At 46.4% G+C, this 21680-nt stretch overlaps 1 protein-coding gene across 1 annotated transcript in view; it reads right to left on the bottom strand.

Moving 5' to 3' along the window:
* NAA15 (N-alpha-acetyltransferase 15, NatA auxiliary subunit) overlaps window positions 1–21408 on the bottom strand; it is a 35115-nt gene extending 13707 nt beyond the window's left edge. The window contains exons 1-10 of the mRNA XM_069978623.1: window positions 20959–21408; window positions 10457–10541; window positions 8368–8472; window positions 7585–7742; window positions 6780–6914; window positions 4736–4889; window positions 3360–3479; window positions 1871–1966; window positions 1676–1782; window positions 594–666 (exon numbers count right to left, since the gene is read on the bottom strand). Of these exons, the coding sequence (XP_069834724.1) occupies window positions 594–666; window positions 1676–1782; window positions 1871–1966; window positions 3360–3479; window positions 4736–4889; window positions 6780–6914; window positions 7585–7742; window positions 8368–8472; window positions 10457–10541; window positions 20959–21012 (1087 nt within the window). The 5' untranslated portion in view covers window positions 21013–21408. The remainder of the gene's footprint in view (window positions 1–593; window positions 667–1675; window positions 1783–1870; window positions 1967–3359; window positions 3480–4735; window positions 4890–6779; window positions 6915–7584; window positions 7743–8367; window positions 8473–10456; window positions 10542–20958) is intronic.
* Between the last annotated feature and the right edge of the window lie 272 nt (window positions 21409–21680).

Below are 21680 nucleotides of genomic sequence, written 5' to 3'. Positions count from 1 at the left end.
ACACACCGTCCTCCTTGGAGTCTCCTGTGCAATAGTGACATATCCGCAGGTTAGATTTGTCTAACCAGGTGATATTGTACTATAGGTGATATATGCGTTGCCATACAGCAGGATGATACGCACGCATGCCTAGAAGCATTTCCCTTTTGCTAGTGACCACCTGCTGTGAAATAAGATGCAGCAAAGCCAATCCAAAGATATACCATAATACTACGTGGATGGGAATACTGTACAAAGGGATTACATTATACTGATGCACTTCGCTATTACACACTGGGACATGACCCATTGGGTATATTACTGCCACAACAGTCAACTGTTTTATCCACAAGACTATTGTTCATCAGAAGTTTTTCCCAAAAACTCAGAATCTAAGGACTTGTCAACAACCACAAAGACATATCACATTCAAAGATAATAGATGAAATATTTTATCCACTCATAATGGGACATAAAAGGTAATACAAGAGCGGCTGACTGACAGCACTGGATGCCGGGCACAGGTTCATCTGGCTGGTGGACTGGATACGCATTTTGCCCATGGTAACATTCACAGTGAAGCGGTAGTAAAAAGTTATATAAAACATACTAACCATTTATGTTAAACAGCCGGCAGCTTTTTAATGATGTATCATAACCCACTACAAGGTCTTCGATAATCTCCACCTAAGGAAACATTACAAAAACGTGAGCAGGTAACAGCAGTGCTGCAGGCGTCCACCGCAAAACAGACAAATCCTTATTCTACATCAATTTTCATTCATATAAAAAGAGGTAATCCTCTAGTTTGAACACAATAAAACTTGCTGGACATTATTGGATCATATTACAAGGGGGGTGACAGGTTGCGGTTTCTGTGCATGCGCGTAAAAGACCAGCCTGATTTTGTATACTTACATATGCATAAATAGATGTGGCCGTAGGAGGTGGCAGGCACTGAGGGGGCCCAAGGAGTTAATTTACATATTTCATTTTCATTTATTTTCTTTTATGCCGATTACTGTGCAGGATCAATAACGTTGCATTTCAATAATTCAGACAAATCTGCATGTTTTTTGTGTGCATGTACAGATCAATGCTATGCTTCCGCATAGCATTGATCAGGCAAATCAGTGCCCTGTTAATTAATACTGCCTGAGGCAGACTCAAATCAGCAGAAAGGTCGGGGACTGCCACGGAAGGTAAGTGAAACCTTCTGGCAGTCCTAGCAACCGATCACGACACCCATTCTTTACTGTGGGGGGTGCCGATCAGAGCCCCGACAGGTCTGATACCGAAAAACAGGAGAAAGGTAGGGTGTTGCGAGAAAATATCTGACAGCCGTCATTTTTATCTAAAATCCGGTTAGTCACGTACCCGGGCTCTTGCAGTGGCAAAGTCACTGCCTAGTAAATCGATCAATCAGGTACGTGATATGGCCACTGGAAGAGCTGCAGGTGGCCAGCGTCTGTCAACGGAATCTGGGAGCGGCACTGCAGAGCACAGGGACAGATAAGATCACTTTATTTTCTGCATCCCCCTGCCTTCCTCCCATTTTTTTTATTTCACAGTAGTTCTCCTTTAAAACAATGTATACGTATATACATTTTTTTTTTTTTTTTAATTGTTACTTTCTGAAGAACTCCTTTCTAGAGAACATTCCATCAACTAAACCCATGCTATAATCCTTATTTACCTTCTCTTTGTCGCTGTACAGTGATCGCAAAGTGTTGAACACAGGAGGGCATCCTTTACTGAAGTTCATCCTCAAATACTTATCCAAACAGACTCTAAATTTTTCACCTAAGGAAAAAATTCAATCAGCACAAAAGCTACAAATCATTCAAGGAAACAGAGAGAATCAGCCGTAAGAAGAGGCCAAGTGAGTTACCTGTTAAGAAGTTCAAAGGCAACCGTCTAGGCACCAACCCCCTGGGATACTTAGTCCAACTGTCCTCATAAATCTTCAACCTTTCCTCCATGGTGGCTGCAGAAGGGAATAAGAGAACATTTTGGTAAGAAAATATATACAGTGCGGTTAAGGGGCAACTCCAGTGAAATTTTTTTTCTTTCAAATCAACTGGTGTCAGAAAGTGCTGGATATTTGTTGCCCTTTAAAATGAGTTTTGTGCTATTTCTATTGCAAAGGGGAAAGCTATAAAAACTCCACGGTGAAAAAAACTTTTACAAGCTGTATTAAAATAGTTCTCCATATGAATATTTCTAAAAATTCAAAACTTTTTAAGTTTAGGAAAATACTCCTGCAATAAACTGTGCACAAATGCCAAGTGCATGCTGCTACAAAAAATTGTGGGTACAGAGTCGCTTTAACTTGATTCTCCTATCTTTAGCTAGCTTAGGCTGACCGGATTACACACCTTTGACAGTTCCTGTTACCCCCCTTCAGTTCCTGTGATATGAGGGATTACAGTCTGTGGGTGTGAACCTGAAAGGACATTTCAAGCAGTTTCCCTCCCAATGCAATGACCTATGTGACTATCACATGGGGGTAGATGTCCTATCTGTGTACTGTTCCCTGGTATTGCCCCCTTAAAAGGGAACTCTGGGCTGGGGTTATTTTTATTGTATGGCCGGGGAAGGGGTGGATATAGAGGCCGCTGGTCACTTACCTTCCCGGCTCCAGTACAGAGACCTGGATCGCACCCCTCCGTTTTCCCATCCCGCTGCCTGGTCTGAGCTGCAGCTTGAGATGTGACGTTTCAAGGCAGCTCAGCCATTCAGTGGCCAAGGCGGGACCCCGCATACGACCGCTGAATGGCTGAGCTGCCTTGAGACGTCACGTCTCAAGCCGCAGCTCAGACCAGGAAGTGTCAGCGGGACGGGAGAACGGGGCGGCGCGATCCGGGACCCAGTGCTGGAACCGGGGAGGTAAGTGACCAGCGGCCTCTATATCCACCCCTTCCCCGGCCATACAATAAAAATAACCCCAGCCCAGAGCACCTCATTAAACAGCTATGCAGCATGGACGGGGATCATTAACAGCAGTGGTAGCACTTAAATTACTTTGTCATCACTCTTAAGGGTTAATCTGAAATACATACAGGCTTATGTGTTTTTTGAAGCCGGCACGTTTTATAAAATGATGTGAATATCGGTAGCCCCGCCCCCAGTGCACCAAAACGCCTAATTAGCATAGGGAATACACTGCTAACATCATGGAAACAGCACAGAGGACAAAAGTAAGAAACTTACCTTCATCCTCAGCGCTCTGTGCACTATAGGGAGACATCAGCAGGTTACATGCTTCTAACTGATAGTCTTCCTTTAAACAGTTCATTCATTCATGCTACTGCTTTACACTACTGTAGGGGTCTCATCTTGCCTTCTATGTATGCAGCTGTAACCTAATGTGACCTTACCGGGCTTTAGAGCCTTCTCTAAACCCTTGTAATAAGCCCAATTTTCTGGGCTCCTGTCCAGAAGACCTCTGTATACATCCGCAGACTCTTCAAGGCGGCCCAAGCGCAGCAACAATTCACCTGAAGAACAGAAAATAAAGAAGAAAAGAAAACTAATTAAGAGAACGGGCAGGTTATAGTACAAAGACAGGTTATCAAGTTTGGGCCTATTTAGTTTTGATGAAAAACATCTAATCACAAATATATGAACAGACAGTACAGAGATCTTTTCAGCAATTGTTTTACACCTAGGCCTGTAACCAAGACAAGGGGCATCATCTATGTCTAGAGATGAGATAGGAGGTTCTTGTGTCCAGGCATGATGGGAACTGTAGTTTTGAAACAGCTGGAGGGCCAAAGGTTCCCTATCCCCAGTCAAGAGCAAAGAAGGTTTTACCATCAGCACAGACAGATTCTTTACCGTGAGAGCAGTGAGACTATGGAACATTCTGTCACATGATGTTGTCATGGCAGATTCATTAAACAAGAGGGGTCTGGATGCTTTTCTAGTTCTAGATTACTGGTGATTGAATACTGATCCAGGGATTTTGTTTTAGTTGCAATATTGGGAAGAATTTTTTTCCTGTCCAGTATGGGGCAACTGTTTTCTGCCTTACAGCGGTTTTTTTTTTTTTGGCCTCTCTCTGGATCACAAAGTAGGGATATAGGTTAAATTTGGACTATAGCTCCCAACCGAATAATAGTTAAAGGGGTTGTCTAGCAAAAACACTCTTCTTTCAAATCAACTGGTATCAGAAAGTTATATAGATTTGTAATTTACTACTTGTACAAAATCTCAAAGCTTCCAGTACTTATCAGCTTCTGCATGTCATGCAGGAAATTATTTTCAGTCTGACAGTGCTCTCTGCTGACATCTCTGGCCGAGACAGGAACTGTCCAGAGCAGGAGGGGTTTTCTTTGGGGATTCATAGAAAACCGAGACAAAGTTCCTGTCTCAGCCCGAGATGTCAGCAGAGAGCACCGTGTCAGATTGAAAATAAAACAACACTTCCGGCAGGACATACAGCAGATAATAAGTATGGGAAGACTTGATTTTTTTTTTTAATAGAAGTAAATTACAAATCTATTTAACTTTCTGATGGCAGTTGATTTGAAAGAAAAAGTTTTTCGCTGGACAACCCCTTTAATACAAGTGCCAGAGGCAGCAGACACAATATCACGTTCTGTGAAGCTTTTATATAGATGCAGAAAAACCATGATAACCATGACACATTGCTTACTACACACACACATTAATTATTTATATATATATATATATATATATATATGAGAGAGAGAGAGAGAGAGATAGTGAGAGAGAGAGAGTGTGAGTGTACCTTTAGTTTCTTCCACTGCCAGCTTATCACATATCTGTTTTTCATAGGTGCAGAGGTGATCCAGTGCCTCCTTGTAGAGCTCGGCTTCTCGGAGAACCTGGTTCTGATAGAGCAGCAGCTCACTATACTCATAGTCAACTTTGTCTGGTGAGGTCTGAGGATGACAGAAAGTGGCATTTAGATGTCATGTAGGACCAGGGTTCCATATGGCGACCAAATATGGTCGGGTCACAGAGATCTCAGCCGCTGCAGCCCGGCACGCACACTGAGAGATGAGTCCAAGGCTCATAGAGAATGACGGAGCGCTGGACTCTCCCGTCATTCTCTATGAGCGTTGGACTCATCTCTCAACGCACGCCGGGCTGCAGCGGCTGAGATCTCCGTGACCCGACCATCTTCAGAAGCGGGACCCGGCGCGATGAGGTGAGTATAGGGGGTTCTAACGGGGGGTTGGGAGCCTGTCACCCCGGCACGGGGGTCGACAGGTTCCCTTTAAGTTCAAGTTCAGAAGAGTAAGCCTCATTAAAAGGCTAGCCAAGTGAAGCTGAAGTACTGAGTCAGACTGTATATGGTTGTCAAGTTGCAAGTTTCCATGTTGAACGTTTTCAAACTAAGAAAAGAAAGGATCTAAAGGAGGAGGAAGCTGCCGTGGCCTCTGCACACAGTAAGTCCCATGTAACATAACATTAATTTTACATGGTTTAAAATGTTGGCGACCAAATATTCTATTTGGCGCCTAAATGTTTCAGGTTAGGAGCCAATGGCTCCCAGGTAAATTTTTTAGTCTGGAGCCCTGTAGGACTGTAGTGAGGAGGGTGCCAAGTAGGGTTGGATAACGCAGATTAGCTAAAAGACTCAGTTCTTAAAGGGGAATTCCATGGGGGGAAAAAAAAAACTTTTCCCCTATCTACAGGATAGGGGAACAGCAGGAGATTGCAGGGGTACGATTTCTGTACCCCCACTGATCTCTGGTATCGGGCCTTGGCTTCTGTGTAACGAATAGAGCACATGATCCATTGCTCTATTAATTCCTATTGAGTGACGTAAAGAGCAGAGTATGCCGGAACACTGTTCTCAGCTCTCCCCAGCGGTTCCATAGGAATAAATAGAACCAAGAGTCATGTGCCGCACCCGCGGCTCTAATCATTACACAGAAGCCGGGGCCCGATACAGAATGAAGTCCTGGACAGACCAATAGACTTGCAATGAGAGTCTGCCCAGATCCCGAGACAAGTCCAGAGAGAATGTACTAAGCACTGACTTCTCCCGTCTCGTTCTCCTGATGGGTCGCGGTCTGAACACTCAAAGCTAGATGATCAAAACTTCTGATATCTCTCTGTGACATGTCAAAGATTGCTTTTTTTATGACAAGTACGCTTTAAAAAGGGAACTCTGCCAAAACTCTTTTTCTTTCAAATCGACTGTTTTAAAAGAGTTATACAGATTTGTAATTTAATTCTATTAAAAAATCTCCAGTCTTCCCATACTTATCAGCTGCTATATGTCCTGCCGGAAGTGGTGTATTCCTTCTAGTCTGACACAGTGCTCTCTGCTGCCACCTCTGTCCATGTCAGGAACTGTCCAGAGCAGGAGAGATTTTCTATGGGGATTTGCTGCTGCTCTGGACAGTTCCAGACATGGACAGAGGTGGCAGCAGAGAGCACTGTGTCAGACTGGAAATACACCACTCCCTGCAAGACATACAGCAGCTGATAAGCACGGGGAGACTGTAGATTTTTGAATAGAAGTAAAATACAAATCTATATAACTTTCTGACACCAGTTTACATGAATGAAAAAGATTTTCACTAGAGTACCCCTTTAAGGCTGCAGCCACACAATGTAAAAATCAGTGCAAAACAATTGCTATTATTAATGTTAAACAACTGCACTTATTTGCGCTTATTTTTACACTGTGTGAACATAGCCTAAGGATGTAGATGAATCAAGTCATTCCTTTTCCCATAGGGCCAACTGAAATCAACACAGCTGGTGGTGGTGGTGTGGTGGGTGGGGGGAGGTATGAAGCCAAAACAGCGTTGTACCTGTTGAGTCTTTCGGAACTCTTCAAGGATCTTTGCTGCCATCTCATAATCTTCCAGCAAATGGTATGCAATAGCATATCCAATCCAGGAAGCTCTCTGTGCAGGCCTCAGCTGCAACAACTGGTATCTTGTTTCCTGAAAAAGTTTTAATGGTCATTGAACAGCAAAATATAGAATATCAGTACTAAGTGGGTGCGAACCTACTGAATGGCCTTTTATAGGGGATCACACGTTACCTTATACTTTATATAAAGAAATAATTCTAGATGAATTCCACAAAGAGGGGTCAACTGTTCAGACCGCATAGGATCACTTATGGCCAATCATGCAACAGGTATGAATAGATTTACATACTCTATAAGACTGCGTTCACACATAGCTGTGACACACTATGCATCCAACTACCATCTGACATAAATCTATCACCTTTAAAATCTGCATTAAAGGGGTTATAAAACATGGCCACTTTCTTCCAGAGAACACCGCTCGTCTCCAGTTTAGGTGCAGGTTTCGTAACTCAGTTCCATTGAAGTGAATGGAGCTTTATTGCAAACCACACCTGAACTGGAGACAAGAGTGGTTCTGTCTCTGGAAGAAAGTGGCCATGTTTTTGTAGCGCTGGATAACCCCTTTAAAAATGTGCTAATTCACTGTAAAATGGCTGCGGTAACTGTCTGTGAGGCGTGGTACTGCTATGTATGATCACAGCCCGAGGAAAGAATGCTCTACATACGTACACAGTAGTAGTAGTCAACGAGCGGCAAATTATTAAGTCACCTGATCACTAGAAGAAAACTGCACATACCCGGTATCCTTCCAGGTCTCTCATCTGGATCTGAAGTAAGGAGAGGTCTCGCAAGATCTGCAGATTGTCTTTATCCCATTTCAGAGCGTTCCTGTAACACTTGATAGCTTCATCGTATTTTTTATCAGACCTTTGCAATAAGCCATACACATGCCAGCCTGAGTGGCCAATGTTAAGTCAAACAGAACTTGAAAGTTCTACAAACCGAATGTTTGCTTTCTGTGGGCACAGACAATGTTAGGATAGTTGACTTCTTTTAGGCTTACTAAGCCTCTATATAACTGAAGGGTTCTCATGGATTAGGAATTGTACTGCATACTGAAAGTGCTGTACATCCCATTCAGTTTTCTTTCTGCCCCCAACCTAAGAAAGTGCATTGAAGACCAATGCATTTTCTGTTCAGTTCTCAAATGCAAATGTGGAAATACAGCAACTTTGTAATTGGGTTTATAAGCTGAAAAATGCATTTTTATCATAAAAAAGCAGTTTAAAGCCATCCCCCCTGTCTTCATGGTTCTCTTAAAGTGAGGGAAAGGGGTGGAGGGAGATGAAGCACCAAAACAGGACAACAAAGTGTTAATTTACAGCTACCTCCTCTGAAGTCAGCACTGACCTCTCAATACCGGCTTTCACACAGCTCCCTGTGTCATCCTTTGTTCTCTGCTGCCAACTAATCTCCCTCCTCCCCCCTCCATAGAACAGACAGGGCTAATGCTAATACTGCTATAATATTCCTAAATTTTACAATTGCGTAACGGAATATGACTAAGCTTAAAAGGATACAGACATGACTTTTGAGGTCGTTCCTTAGTCCTCGGCGTACAAGATCATAAGCATCTTCCTTCTTCCCAAGACAATTTAAAGTCAGTCCTTTCATTGCTAGCGTTTCTATAGGAGAGAAAACAAACAATGTCACCTGGATTTTTCTTGTAATATACATGCCTCAATATACATGCCACATAATGGCACATCAAAGTGTTGCATCTAACTCCAACCTACTTTAGAATGTACTATAAAAGAAGAAGTCCGGCCTTTAAGGCCCGCGTGCAGTGTTTAGACAAGCGGTGATTAGGAGAAATTTGCCAGGGGCATTCCTAATAGTGAAGAGGGTGGGGAGAAGAGACAGAGAGGCAGTGCAAGCCTAGGGAACAGACACTCTAGGCCACACCAATTTGACACAGCACTGCCGAACAGACCCCAGGACAGATCTTGGATTAAAAGCAGCTATCCGATGGTACAAGCAGTTTTAGAGCAGGACAGACTGTGGGTACAGAGCAGTTTTAAACTTTAAGACAACTTCTGACATCATAGAGACATGTCCGGGGTTGGGGGGCTTCTGTCTACCGATGGTCTGGGGTCTCTGAAGTCTGAAGGTTTAGGTACACTTCAACTTAAGGCCACCATGTAAAACTTGAGTAAATTTTTTTTTTTTTAAGGTTTTTTTATTTGATCTGGCTCACATTAGGATTGTACCCTATTCCTCAAATATACTGTACATTCAGGTGTGAATTGCTGACATTTATGAGTGAGTACTGGTATGGGCCACATTGACTCTTATATAAAAGGTCCCATGTGTCTCCTTGACATATCTGTCTGTGCTTCAATAATACTTAAAAGGAATCTGTCAGCACCTGTTCTGGTTCTGAGGTGCTGACAGTGCAATGAAGGTGTGTGTCTCTTAGTGCGCAAGTTCTCTTTCTTTTTCTGATGGGTGCTGTACTTGGTCCCCAATCTGTGCCGTAACTTTCTCTACAAGTGTCAAAGAGGGGTAGTGGTGATGCGATCATGCCGCACTTCGGCCCACCTCACCACTACTTCCTCCTCCCAGCTTCTCTTGAATATTCATTGCGTCCTTCCTCCGGGCCTCCTGGCGGCGACATCTTTAACTGCATTGTTCACGCTCCTGCGGACCAATTCGCGCATGAGCGAAGCAATTGAGGGCATAGGCTTTGGCCCTCAGTGCCCCTGCGCCGCACTATGGTGCATGCGCAAATCACAGGAGCACGCTCGAGGCACAGAACCAGGGCGCATGCGCGGCCCTTGCCATCAACGGCGCATGCGCAGCTAAAGAGGACGCCGCCAGGAGGCCCAGAGGACAGACACAATGAATATTCAAGAGAAGCTGGGAGGAGGAAGTAGTGGTGAGGTGGGCCGAAGTGCTGCATGAACGCATCATCACTACCCATCTTTGACACTTGCGGAGAAAGTTACGGCACAGATTGGGAACAAAGTACAGCACACATCGGAAAAAGAAAGGTAACACACGCACTAAGAGATACACACCTTCACACCAATAGAAAAAAATGTTTCTATTCTCCAGTGCAAAGAGTCAGGGAGACTGCCATAGTGATAGTGACAGAGATTCGAACCCTTCTACTATCTATTCTAATAAGAATCTACAATTGGGGGGATGATATGGACCAGGCCCTGGGAGGAAGAGTTTCACACAGTAGTTTCTTTATATAACAAATCAGTTCTAAAGAACACAATGTGTTAGAACTCATAAGCAGATTTAATCTATAGATTTTCTCACTTCTTTAGCTTGTTCCCCCATTTAGAAAGGGGGTTCTTTTACAGGTGGAAACAGATCTCAGCAAGGAGGTAAGATCTGTCAATGACACAAGTAAATGCTGCTTCAAAAGGAAAACAATGCAAACAAAACCATCAGTATGTTACTGTCTTCTGTATATACCACAGGTGTCACACTCAGGCCCTCCAGCTGATTCAGAACTACAATTCCCATCATGCCTGGACAGTTAAAGCTAAAGCTTTGGCTGTCCAGGCATGATGGGAACTGTAGTTTTGTAACAGCTGGAGGGCCTGAGTTTGACCCCCCTGCTATACACTATACAGTTATATATCTCATATTTACCTCCATGTTCAGCAAATTTGGGATTGGACAGGATCTGTTTGCAAAACTTCAACCCATTTCGATATTGCTTGTGTTCATAACACCTCTGAAAAGATAGAAAATATATATATTAGTACTTAAATGAGGACTGTGCAATCCTATCACCATACCATTTCTTTGTATCTCTTCTGAGCTCTTACAGGTGTCCCGGACGGGGAATGACTGGACTGCTGATTGGGGGGTCTGACCGCTGGGATCCCCACCAATCCTGAGAATGTATGGAGCAGCCAATACCCTGTTCACTCTCTATGGGACATCCGAGCATTACTGAGCTTGTTATCCTCTATTCTGTGCATATAAAGTGGATATCCCTGTAGTGACGCCGTCACACTGTATATGTATCGTGTTATAGAGGAGGGGTAGGGAACCTTCACCCCTCCAGCTGTTTCAAAACTACAACTCCCATCATGCCTGGACAGCCAAAGCTTTAGCTAGGGAGCCGAGGTTCCCTACCCCTCTTATAGAGGAAGGGAAGCCGTGCAGATTTATATACAGTTTTGTGGAAAATGATTCAGTATAACTTATTCATTCATTGATGAAAAGCCTTAGCAGTCCCATGGGTAGTCTTGAGCAATGGTTGACAGCTACCTGTGTGCACAGTCATTTAGGGAAGGGATATCGATCCATAAATGACTGGTTATACCAATATTCCCTCCATATTATAAATAAATCTGCTCAGCTCCTCCCTCTCTGTAACGCTGCTGAAAGGATCAGACCCCCATGTTGAAGGTGACAGGTTCACTAAGTGAGCATACAGAAAGCTCTAGTCATGGCGGTTGTGTGGTTAGCTTTAGGCTAGTTACGTCACATGATGCATACGAGCGCTGAGGCTTGAGCATTTCCCAGCTTGGTGGGGGAAGGGAGTGTCAGGGAAACAGCCCTTACATGCTACTTGTTAGAAAGAAATTAGAAAATATAACCCATAACCCATATAAGGGCGTGTATATATATATATATATATATATATATATATACACTCACCGGCCACTTTATTAGGTACACCTGTCCAACTGCACGTTACCACTTAATTTCTAATCAGCCAATCACATGGCGGCAACTCAGTGCATTTAGGCATGTAGACATGGTCAAGACAATCTCCTGCAGTTCAAACCGAGCATCAGTATGGGGAAGAAAGGTGATTTGAGTGCCTTTGAATGTGGCATGGTTGTTGGTGCCAGAAGGGCTGGTCTGAGTATTTCAGAAACTGCTGATCTACTGGGATTTTCACGCACCACCATCTCTAGGGTTTACAGAGAATGGTCCGAAAAAGAAAAAACATCTAGTGAGCGGCAGTTCTGTGGGTGGAAATGTCTTGTTGATGCCAGAGGTCAGAGGAGAATGGGCAGACTGGTTCCAGCTGATAGAAAGGCAACAGTGACTCAAATAGCCAAGCGTTACATCCAAGGTAGGCAGAAGAGCATCTCTGAACGCACAGTACGTCCAACTTTGAGGCAGATGGGCTACAGCAGCAGAAGACCACACCGGGTGCCACTCCGCTCAGCTAAGAACAGGAAACTGAGGCTACAATTTGCACAAGCTCATCGAAATTGGACAGTAGAAGATTGGAAAAACGTTGCCTGGTCTGATGAGTCTCGATTTCTGCTGCAACATTCGGATGGTAGGGTCAGAATTTGGCGTCAACAACATGAAAGCATGGATCCATCCTGCCTTGTATCAACGGTTCAGGCTGGTGGTGGTGGTGTCATGGTGTGGGGAATATTTTCTTGGCACTCTTTGGGCCCCTTGGTACCAATTGAGCATCGTTGCAACGCCACAGCCTACCTGAGTATTGTTGCTGACCATGTCCATCCCTTTATGACCACAATGGACCCAACATCTGATGGCTACTTTCAGCAGGATAATGCGCCATGTCATAAAGCTAGAAGCATCTCAGACTGGTTTCTTGAACATGACAATGAGGTCACTGTACTCCAATGGCCTCCACAGTCACCAGATCTCAATCCAATAGAGCATCTTTGGGATGTGGTGGAACGGGAGATTGGCATCATGGATGTGCAGCCGACAAATCTGCGGCAACTGTGTGATGTCATCATGTCACTATGGACCAAAATCTCTGAGGAAGCTTCCAGCACCTTGTTGTATCTATCTATGAAGAATTGAGGCAGTTCTGAAGGCAAAAGGGGGTCCAACCCATTACTAGCATGGTGTACCTAATAAAGTGGCCGGTGAGTGTATATATAAATAATATATATATACATATATAGATAGATATAGATATTTCAGTTTTAAAGGGGTTGTTCACCAAAAAAAATTCTTTGAAATCAACTGTTGCCACAGATTTGTAATTTACTTCTATTAAAATATCTCCAGTCTTCCCATACTTATCAGCTGCTGTATGTCCTGCAGGAAGTGGTGTATTCCTTCTAATCTGACACAGTTCTCTCTGCTGCCACCACTGTTCATGTCAGGAACTGTAGAGAGCAGTAGCAAATCCCCATCGAAATCCTCTCCTGCTTTGCAGACTGGAAAGAATACACCACTTCCTGTAGGACATGCAGCAGTTGATAAGTACTTGAAGACTTTGTAAAAAAAAAAATAAACGTAATTGTTTTTTGCTTAACTACCCCTTTAATTGCTGAGACAAAACTTAGGGTTTGACCATGGGGACCTTTACCAATCCAGAGAAGTGAGGACACCAGTGCCATGAATAAATAGGGGTGGTGGCAAGCATGCACGACCAGCACATCATTTATTTCAGGGATGGGGAACATTCGGCCCTCCAGCTGTTGCAAAACTACAATTCCCAGCCAAAGGCTGTCCAGGCATGATGGGAGTTGTAGTTTTGCAAAAGCTGGAGGGCTGAAGGTTTTCCATCTTTGATTTATTCTCTATGAGGGAGCAAACAATGCCAAGCTTAGAAGTAGTCTTAGACAGGGATATGTTAGGATTCATTGACAAAACTGAAGGGGTGTCAAACTCAGGCCCTCCAACTGCTTCAAAACTACAATTCCCATCATGCCTGGACAGCCAAAGCTAAAGCTTTGGCTGTCCAGGCATGATGGAAATTGTAGTTTTGTAACAGCTGGAAAACGTCTGATCTATGTGGCCTAAAGCTGAAAGCAGTATTCCCTGAAAACATGTCACACAATAGCTACCAATCCACAGGCATTCCTTGAGATTAGAAAGGAGGAGATTTCGCCTTCAGCTGTACCTATCCCTGTACTTCAATAGTGTACAGCAAATAAACAGAATGCAGCTACATACAGCCACAATGTCATACAGAATGAGAAGGAAGACTTCGTGCTTTCTGCCAGGACAACAGAATTCTTAGCGTCAGCAAAAAAATAAATAAATAATAATATATATATTACATGCTCTCCAAAAGTAGTGAACTCCAAAGGTACCTACAGTACAGTTACCTTATTCTATACTTTATATGTTACCTTACTAGATATATAAAGAGCATATTAAACATTGACATAAAATGAGGACACATAGTTGGATGGCTGTGGAAGTGGTAAGAGGAGACATAGCCGTTCATGGAGGAAACAGGTGGAGGTTTATAAATACAGCCCACAAGTGCTGGCTCCACATGTTATGTGCGGAGATAGAGCCGTGGTTACACTGCTACGACTGCTGAGGATCAGGAGACTCGCCTGACTGTGCTGCTGCGTCTAAGACTGTGCCACACGTGGCCGCTTCTGAAACGTGAAAAACCATCTGCGACTGCACCATCTCTGCCCTGTGCGGCCCCATACCCTACTGGTCCATACATACCTATAACCTGCTTCTATCAGAGAGCACTGGTACCATATATTAAAAGGAGTACTCCAGCAAAAAACTTTTTCTTTCAAAATCAACTGGTTTCAGAAAGTTATATAGATTTGTAATTTACTTCTATTTAAAAAAAAAATCTTCAGTCTTCCAGTACTAATCAGCTGCTGTATGTCCTGCAGGAAGTGGTGTATTCTCACCAGTCTGACACAGTGCTCTCTGCTGCCACCTCTGTCCATGTCAGGAACTGTCCAGAGCAGGAGAGGTTTTCTATGGGGATTTGCTGCTGCTCTGGACAGTTCCTGACATGGACAGAGGTGGCAGCAGAGAGCACTGTCAGGCTGGAGAGAATACACCACTTCCTGCAGGACATACAGCAGCTGATAAGTACTGGAAGACTGGAGAGTGTTACATAGAAGTAAATTAAAAATCTATATAACTTTCTGAAACCAGTTGATTTGAAAGAAAAAGATTTTCACCGGAGTACCCCTTTAAAATATCAACTAGGTTTTCATTTGAAATGATAGAACATGGTCTGGACTCGGCCATCTTATTCTAAAGGAAGCGGAGGCAGAAAGCAAAGTGGGCATGGTGCAGCAAGTCCCAAGCGCTTTGTACATCCCATACCTGTACATGCTGAGGTCATAATGCAGAGATACAATTTACTATGTGGGCGGATGGTAAAAGATGCTGAAGCAGCAATATTCCAGCTGCTCCAAACACTTGAAGGCTTGTGTCTGCCTCTCATGGGAGGGACATGAACAGGAAGCATTATGTGCTCAGGCTGCCTCATGCACACTGCCAACTTAGATGAACGCAGGTCACAGCCTGCAAGCTGCGCACGTCGCTGTGCCGACCTTACAATATCCCCTTGTTATGTGGTGGGGGCATGCATGGCAGGAAAGGCTCCGTCCCCTACATAGTATCTGCAACTTATTGTACTGTGCGAGAACAATACCGTGCTGTGCACAGTGCCAGTGGTATCACAGACGCGAGGACAGATAAATACCACTCATAGCCGCCATTAGGACGTCTTAAGCATCGATAACTTACTAGGAATAAAATGGGTCTAAATGTAGACAGCACCAGGATATTAAAGGGATAGTTCACCAAAAAGTGTTTTCTTTCAAATCAATTGGTGCCAGAAAGTGCCAGAGATTTGTAATTTACGTCTATTAAAAAATCTCCAGTCTTCCAGTACTTATCAGCTGCTGTATGTCCTGCAGGAAGTGGTGTATTCTTTACAGTCTGGAGAGCAGGAGAGGTTTTCTATGGGGATTTGCTGCTGCTCTGGACAGTTCCTGACATGGACAGAGGTGGCAGCAGAGAGCACTGTGTCAGACTGGAAAGAATACACCACTTCCTGAAGGACATACAGCAGCTGATAAGTACTGGAAGACTGGAGTAAATTACAAATCTATAGCGCTGTGTGTGTCAGAGCAGGGTCAGGGGACTACAGACATACAGCCCTGCAGTACCCAACACAAATCCTGGTGGCAGGAGAGGAGGCCGTGTCGAGTCTTAACGCTGCCACCCAACAGTAGTTCAAGAAACAAAACGAAAATGTGTACATCTGTGCTGCCCGTCACCCATCAGACACCTCTCCGGCAGACCAGTCTGTCCCCCTCACCTCTCCGGCAGACCAGTCTGTCCCCCTCACCTCTCCGGCAGACCAGTCTGTCCCCCTCACCTCTCCGGCAGACCAGTCTGTCCCCCTCACCTCTCCGGCAGACCAGTCTGTCCCCCTCACCTCTCCGGCAGACCAGTCTGTCCCCCTCACCTCTCCGGCAGACCAGTCTGTCCCCCTCACCTCTCCGGCAGACCAGTCTGTCCTCCTCACCTCTCCAGCAGACCAGTCTGTCCCCCTCACCTCCCCTGAACACTATTTACATTTACATACCTGCAGTGGAATTTTCATTCTGCTGCGGATATGTAACCCATAGACCTTCACACTACATGGATCTGCAGTGGATTTAGCTGCGGGTCTGGTACGTGTGAAGGCACCCTTATTTTAGTTAGTCATGAAGTAGTCATTCAGGACAGCAGAGATGGGGCTGGAGACTGAGCTAACACTTCTGATGGAACGGTATCTAGCTGCGGCTATGGGGCTGTGTTCATGCTATTTGATGTGTGACAAGTTTCGACGGAAGCCTCATTTCTAAAGCGTATAATCCACATTAAATGGGAATAATTGGCGACCAGTGCTTTCCCACGTAATATGCTAAGGGCCCTATTACACGGGACGATTATTGTGCAAAAAATCATTATATCATTAAAATTTAAACGATAATCGTTCAGTGTAATTGCAGGCAACGATCGGAAAATCGTTCGTATGCCGCTGATCGGTGACTTAGATCTGAACCTAAAATTTCTGCTAATTGTTTGCTGTAATTCCGCATTCGTTCACTAATCGTTCAGTGTAATTGCACATTGTTCATCGTTTTGCTGGGATCAGAAGGAATAAACCATCATAGTAACCATCGCAATAACAATCGTAGTAACAATCGCAACGAACGAACATCGTTCTGTGTAATATGGTGAACGATTTCAGGTGAACGATAAACAATCTCGTTTGAGATCGTTAATCGTTAAAAATGGCTCCATGTATTAGGACCCTTAGAACAAGTCACGTCGCTTATTCAGCATATTTGAAATGCGAGCTCAAACAAAAATATTCAGTGTGAACACGGACACTTCCTTCCCCACTGATGACACGGTACACTCATTGCCACTCATTTTCTCATGTGCTCGGGGGGCAAGTACAATATTTCCCCCCAGATCCAGCCTGTGCACTTTATTTTTTTAACTACTAGAAAACCCCTAAAAAACATCCATATAAAACCTGCTGAATGAGGATAAAGTGTGGGGGGCCTTCAGTGCAGCAAAATACACAGCAGAAATCCAAGCGTGTCCCTCAGATTTCTTACATGAAAACCTGCGGTGTGACCACGGACATACATTGGCCGTCTTTCTAGCTATTATTACTGTTCGGGCTCGGCCGACAGCTCCCTGGTCTGTGAGCAGAAAAGGATCAAACAGGTTGCAGGGTGCAGCTACTGTCCTTACTATGACAAATGGAGCTCACCGACCCTGTCCAACCACCTGAGTAGGCCGCTCTTGGCCTGTAACATGCACATGGTAGACGTTCTGCTTGAGCTGCGACTGTATGATATATAGCTACACTCAGGGTATTCCCATCTCTACTAACATAGTTAAAGGGGTACTCCAGTGGGGAAAAAAATCGTTTTAAATCAACTGATGTCAAAGTTATATAGATTTATAACTAACTTCTATTTAAAAATATCCAGTCTTCTAGTACTTATCAGCTGCTGTATGTCCTGCTGGAAGTGGTGTATTCTTTTATTCTTTTTGGTCTGACACAGTGCTCTCTGCTGCCACCTCTGTCCATGTACTTTGCTCCTGCTCTGGACAGTTCCTGACATGGACAGAGGTGGCAGCAGAGAGCGCCGTGTCAGACTGGAAAGAATCCACCACTTCCTGCAGGACATACAGCAGCTGATAAATCTCGGAAGACTGTAGATTTTTAAATAGAAGTAAATTACAAATCTACTTTCTGACACCAACTGATTTAAAGAAAACCCCTTTAAACTTGCAGGACTCATCATATACAATCATTTAGCAAACTTTCCTGCACTGCTGACAGCTTATTGTTTTAGGGTCCATTTACACAGAAAGATTATGACAGATTAGCTGTCAAAGGTTTGAAGCCAAAGCCAGAAACAGACTATAAACAGAGACCAGGTCATATCGGAAAGCCTGAGATTTCTCCTCTTTTCAAATCCATTCCTGGCTTTGGCTTCAAATCTTTGGCAGATAATCTTTGTGTAAAAGGGCACAGTCTCGCCCCTTAATACAGTAGATTCTTCCAGTAGTCAGGACTGTGCCTCAGACCCGCTCATCCCCTCAGGGCGACTAGTCAGTGTTTTTCTATAAATCTTCCTTCTCCTGCTATTTCTGGAAGCACAGACTACATCAAATATTAAAGACGACCTACAATGAACTCTCCAGACATGATACAGTTCACACCAAGTCATTGTCACCAGCAATGCTCCAGTACTAAAAAACCCTGGCAGACATGGATCTAGCGCGGTCTGCAGATGGTACGGCTGGGTTCACACTACGTTTTTGCAATCAGTTTTTTTTCATCTGTTTTTGTGCAAAAAAAAAAACGGATGAAAAACTGATGAAAAAAACGGATGCAACTGTGTGCATCCATTTTTCCATTAACTTCTATTATAAAAAAAACCCGGATGTTTTTTAGCGTACACAAAAACGTGGTCGACCTCATTTTTGTGTCCGTTACAAAAAATAGATCTGTTTTAATTATAATGGAAGTCAATGGAAAAACGGATTAAAACAGATGTACACATCAGTTTTTTGCAAAAAAAAAAAAAAAAAAAAAAAAGAAAAAAAGCGGATTACAAAAACTTAGTGTGAACCCAGCCTAATACACACGGGAATACTGGAGTCCATTACACTAGACCCTTTGTTACTGTATCATTTTATTTAACATGGGTATAGCTTTGGGGAAGAGGCTGCTTCTTTGGGAGAACCCCTTTAGGCTCAGGTAATTTAGTCTGTATCATCGGTTACAGGTCAGTGCGTCGTCCTCTCTGAATTTTACAACATTACGGCTAATGTGAGGAAATGGTGCTGCAGTGTGACCCGACAATCGCTAGGAATCCACCCCGGATGCGGTAACATACAGGTCACACAGATCCCTTCACCTTCCATAGCTGTAATGTAGAAGGGAGGGAGAGACTGGGTTACTGGATTACTCACCTCCCCCCTGATCCCTCATCTCCACTTCCTGTTATCACTCAGCACACAGGAAACGCTGCTCAGCCAATGACCGGCCGCAGTAGGGCCACACCTCAGCCTGTGATTGGCTGCACAGTGATTTCCTGTGTGTTCAGACGGAAGCAGGAAGTGGAGATCAGCGGTGATCAGTCAGCACTGTAACAGCGAGTGATCAGAAACATGAGGGATATTTAATATTTTTTTTTTACTCTTAAAATAAAAGTATCCTGCAGGATGAGCACAATGTGAGGATCCAGGGATCCAGCTCACAGAGCACTGCAGGCTCACTGCTGGGGAATGAAAGGGGACAAACTAAACACAGGTGGGGGATACACTACAGGTTGCTTCGGCTGTGAAGGCATGCTGGGAGTTGTGGTTTTACACCAGCCAGAGTGCCACAGATTGCTATGGCATGCTGGGAGCTGTAGTTCTGCATCACAGATCAACAGGGCATGCTGGGATAGTTGTGCACTAGCTGGGGATCCCTCGGTTGTTGTGCATGGCAGGGCACGCTGGGATTTGTAGTGATCTCTTGGTTGCTCTGACTGGCAGGGTATGCTGGGATTTGTAGTGATCTCTCGGTTGCTCTGACTGGCAGGGCACGCTGGGATTTGTAGTGGGATTAGTCAGTTGCTCTGACTGGCAGGGTATGCTGGGATTTGTAGTGTGATCCCTCAGTTGCAGGGCATGCTGGGATAGCAGGCAGCAGAGTATAGGGGCCTCATTCTGCAGAGTCATCAGATAATCCCGCACCCCATCAGGGAGAGGTTACCGGGCCGGTGATGCTGCTGGGGGCCCGTACTCCGCCTCCCTCACAGCACACCACGCACTGTGGCACCTCTCACCAGGCCCCCCTCTCCCCGGCTGTGGCCCCTCTCGACTCCTGTCACCGGGCCCCCCTCTCCCCGGCTGTGGCCCCTCTCGACTCCTGTCACCGGGCCCCCCTCTCTCCGGCTGTGGTCCCTCTCGGCTCCTGTCACCGGGCCCCCCTCTCTCCGGCTGTGGCCCCTCTCGGCTCCTGTCACCGGGCCCCCCTCTCCCCGGCTGTGGCCCCTCTCGACTCCTGTCACCGGGCCCCCCTCTCCCCGGCTGTGGCCCCTCTCGACTCCTGTCACCGGGCCCCCCTCGGCTCCTGTCACCCCGGCTGTGGCCCCTCTCGACTCCTGTCACGGGCCCCCCTCTCCCTGGCTGTGGCCCCTCTCGACTCCTGTCACCGGGCCCCCCTCTCCCAGGCTGTGGTCCCTCTCGGCTCCTGTCACCCTGGCTGTGGCCCCTCTCGGCTCCTATCACCGGGCCCCCCTCTCGCCGGCTGTGGCCCCTCTCGACTCCTGTCACCGGGCCCCCCTCTCCCAGGCTATGGCCCCTCTCGGCTCCTATCACCGGGCCCCCCTCTCCCCGGCCCCTCTCGGCTCCTGTCACCGGGCCCCCCTCTAGGCTCCTGTCACCGGGCCCCCCTCTCCCCGGCTGTGGCCCCTCCACGACTCCTGTCACCGGGCCCCCCTCTACCCGGCTGTGGCCCCTCTCGGCTCCTGTCACCGGGCCCCCCTCTCGGCTCCTGTCACCGGGCCCCCCTCTCCCCGGCTGTGGCCCCTCCACGACTCCTGTCACCGGGCCCCCCTCTACCCGGCTGTGGCCCCTCTCGGCTCCTGTCACCGGGCCCCCCTCTCGGCTCCTGTCACCGGGCCCCCCTCTCTCCGGCTGTGGCCCCTCTCGGCTCCTGTCACCGGGCCCCCCTCTCTCCGGCTGTGGCCCCTCTCGGCTCCTGTCACCGGGCCCCCCTCTCGGCTCCTGTCACCGGGCCCCCCTCTCCCCGGCTGTGGCCCCTCTCGGCTCCTGTCACCGGGCCCCCCTCTCCCCGGCTGTGGCGCCCCCCGCAGGCTGCGGCAACGCTAGGCGCCTGTTCTCACCAGGATCCTCTTGAAGAGCGCGTTCTCCTTGGGCGGGAGGCTGACACTCGGCATCTCGCGGCCGCTCCTCACCCGTCCGCACGGGCCCGTACGCTGCTGCTCCCGCTGCCCCCCTCGCCGCTCGGCGTCTCCTGACTCGGGGACTGACGATGAGGTCACGGCTCCCGTCTACACCGGCCTGGCTGCTTCCTCTCCTCCTCCCGGGCCTGTCGGGGCCCCGGCCGGGTGCTTCACGTGGTAACAGAACAGACCCGACAAGAAGCAGAGGCCAAAATGGCGGAAGGAGGAGGGACGGCTTCCCGGGTCACGGGGAGAACTGCGCCTGCGCCATGACCCGCCGCTGGCCTCCTTCCGCTTACAGCGTGTACGCCCACACACTGTGCCGGCGCTGTGCGGGGATGAGGAGGCGCTGTGTGCGGTACAGCGCCGCTTACACCATGGGGCTGGAGGACTCGAGTGTAGAGACTAAAGCCGGCCGCCTCCTAGTCCTCCAGTGCATTAGAGAGGCCACCCCGGCCATAGCCGCTCTTATTACTACATACGGCCGGCGTGGTCACTGCTCAGCGCCTGCAGACTGGGGGCCTCTAGCGGTCACTGCTGGTATTGCAGACAGACAAAGGTTATTATGGCCCAAATGTCTCAAATTTTAAGGGGTACTCCGGTGACAATCTTCTTTCTTTAAATCAGCTGGAATAAGAAAGTATAGATTTGTAATTTACTTT

The sequence above is a fragment of the Dendropsophus ebraccatus genome, chromosome 7, assembly GCF_027789765.1.
Source record: "Dendropsophus ebraccatus isolate aDenEbr1 chromosome 7, aDenEbr1.pat, whole genome shotgun sequence".
Classification (NCBI taxonomy): domain Eukaryota; kingdom Metazoa; phylum Chordata; class Amphibia; order Anura; family Hylidae; genus Dendropsophus; species Dendropsophus ebraccatus.
This window is presented reverse-complemented; position numbering and strand designations above follow the sequence as displayed.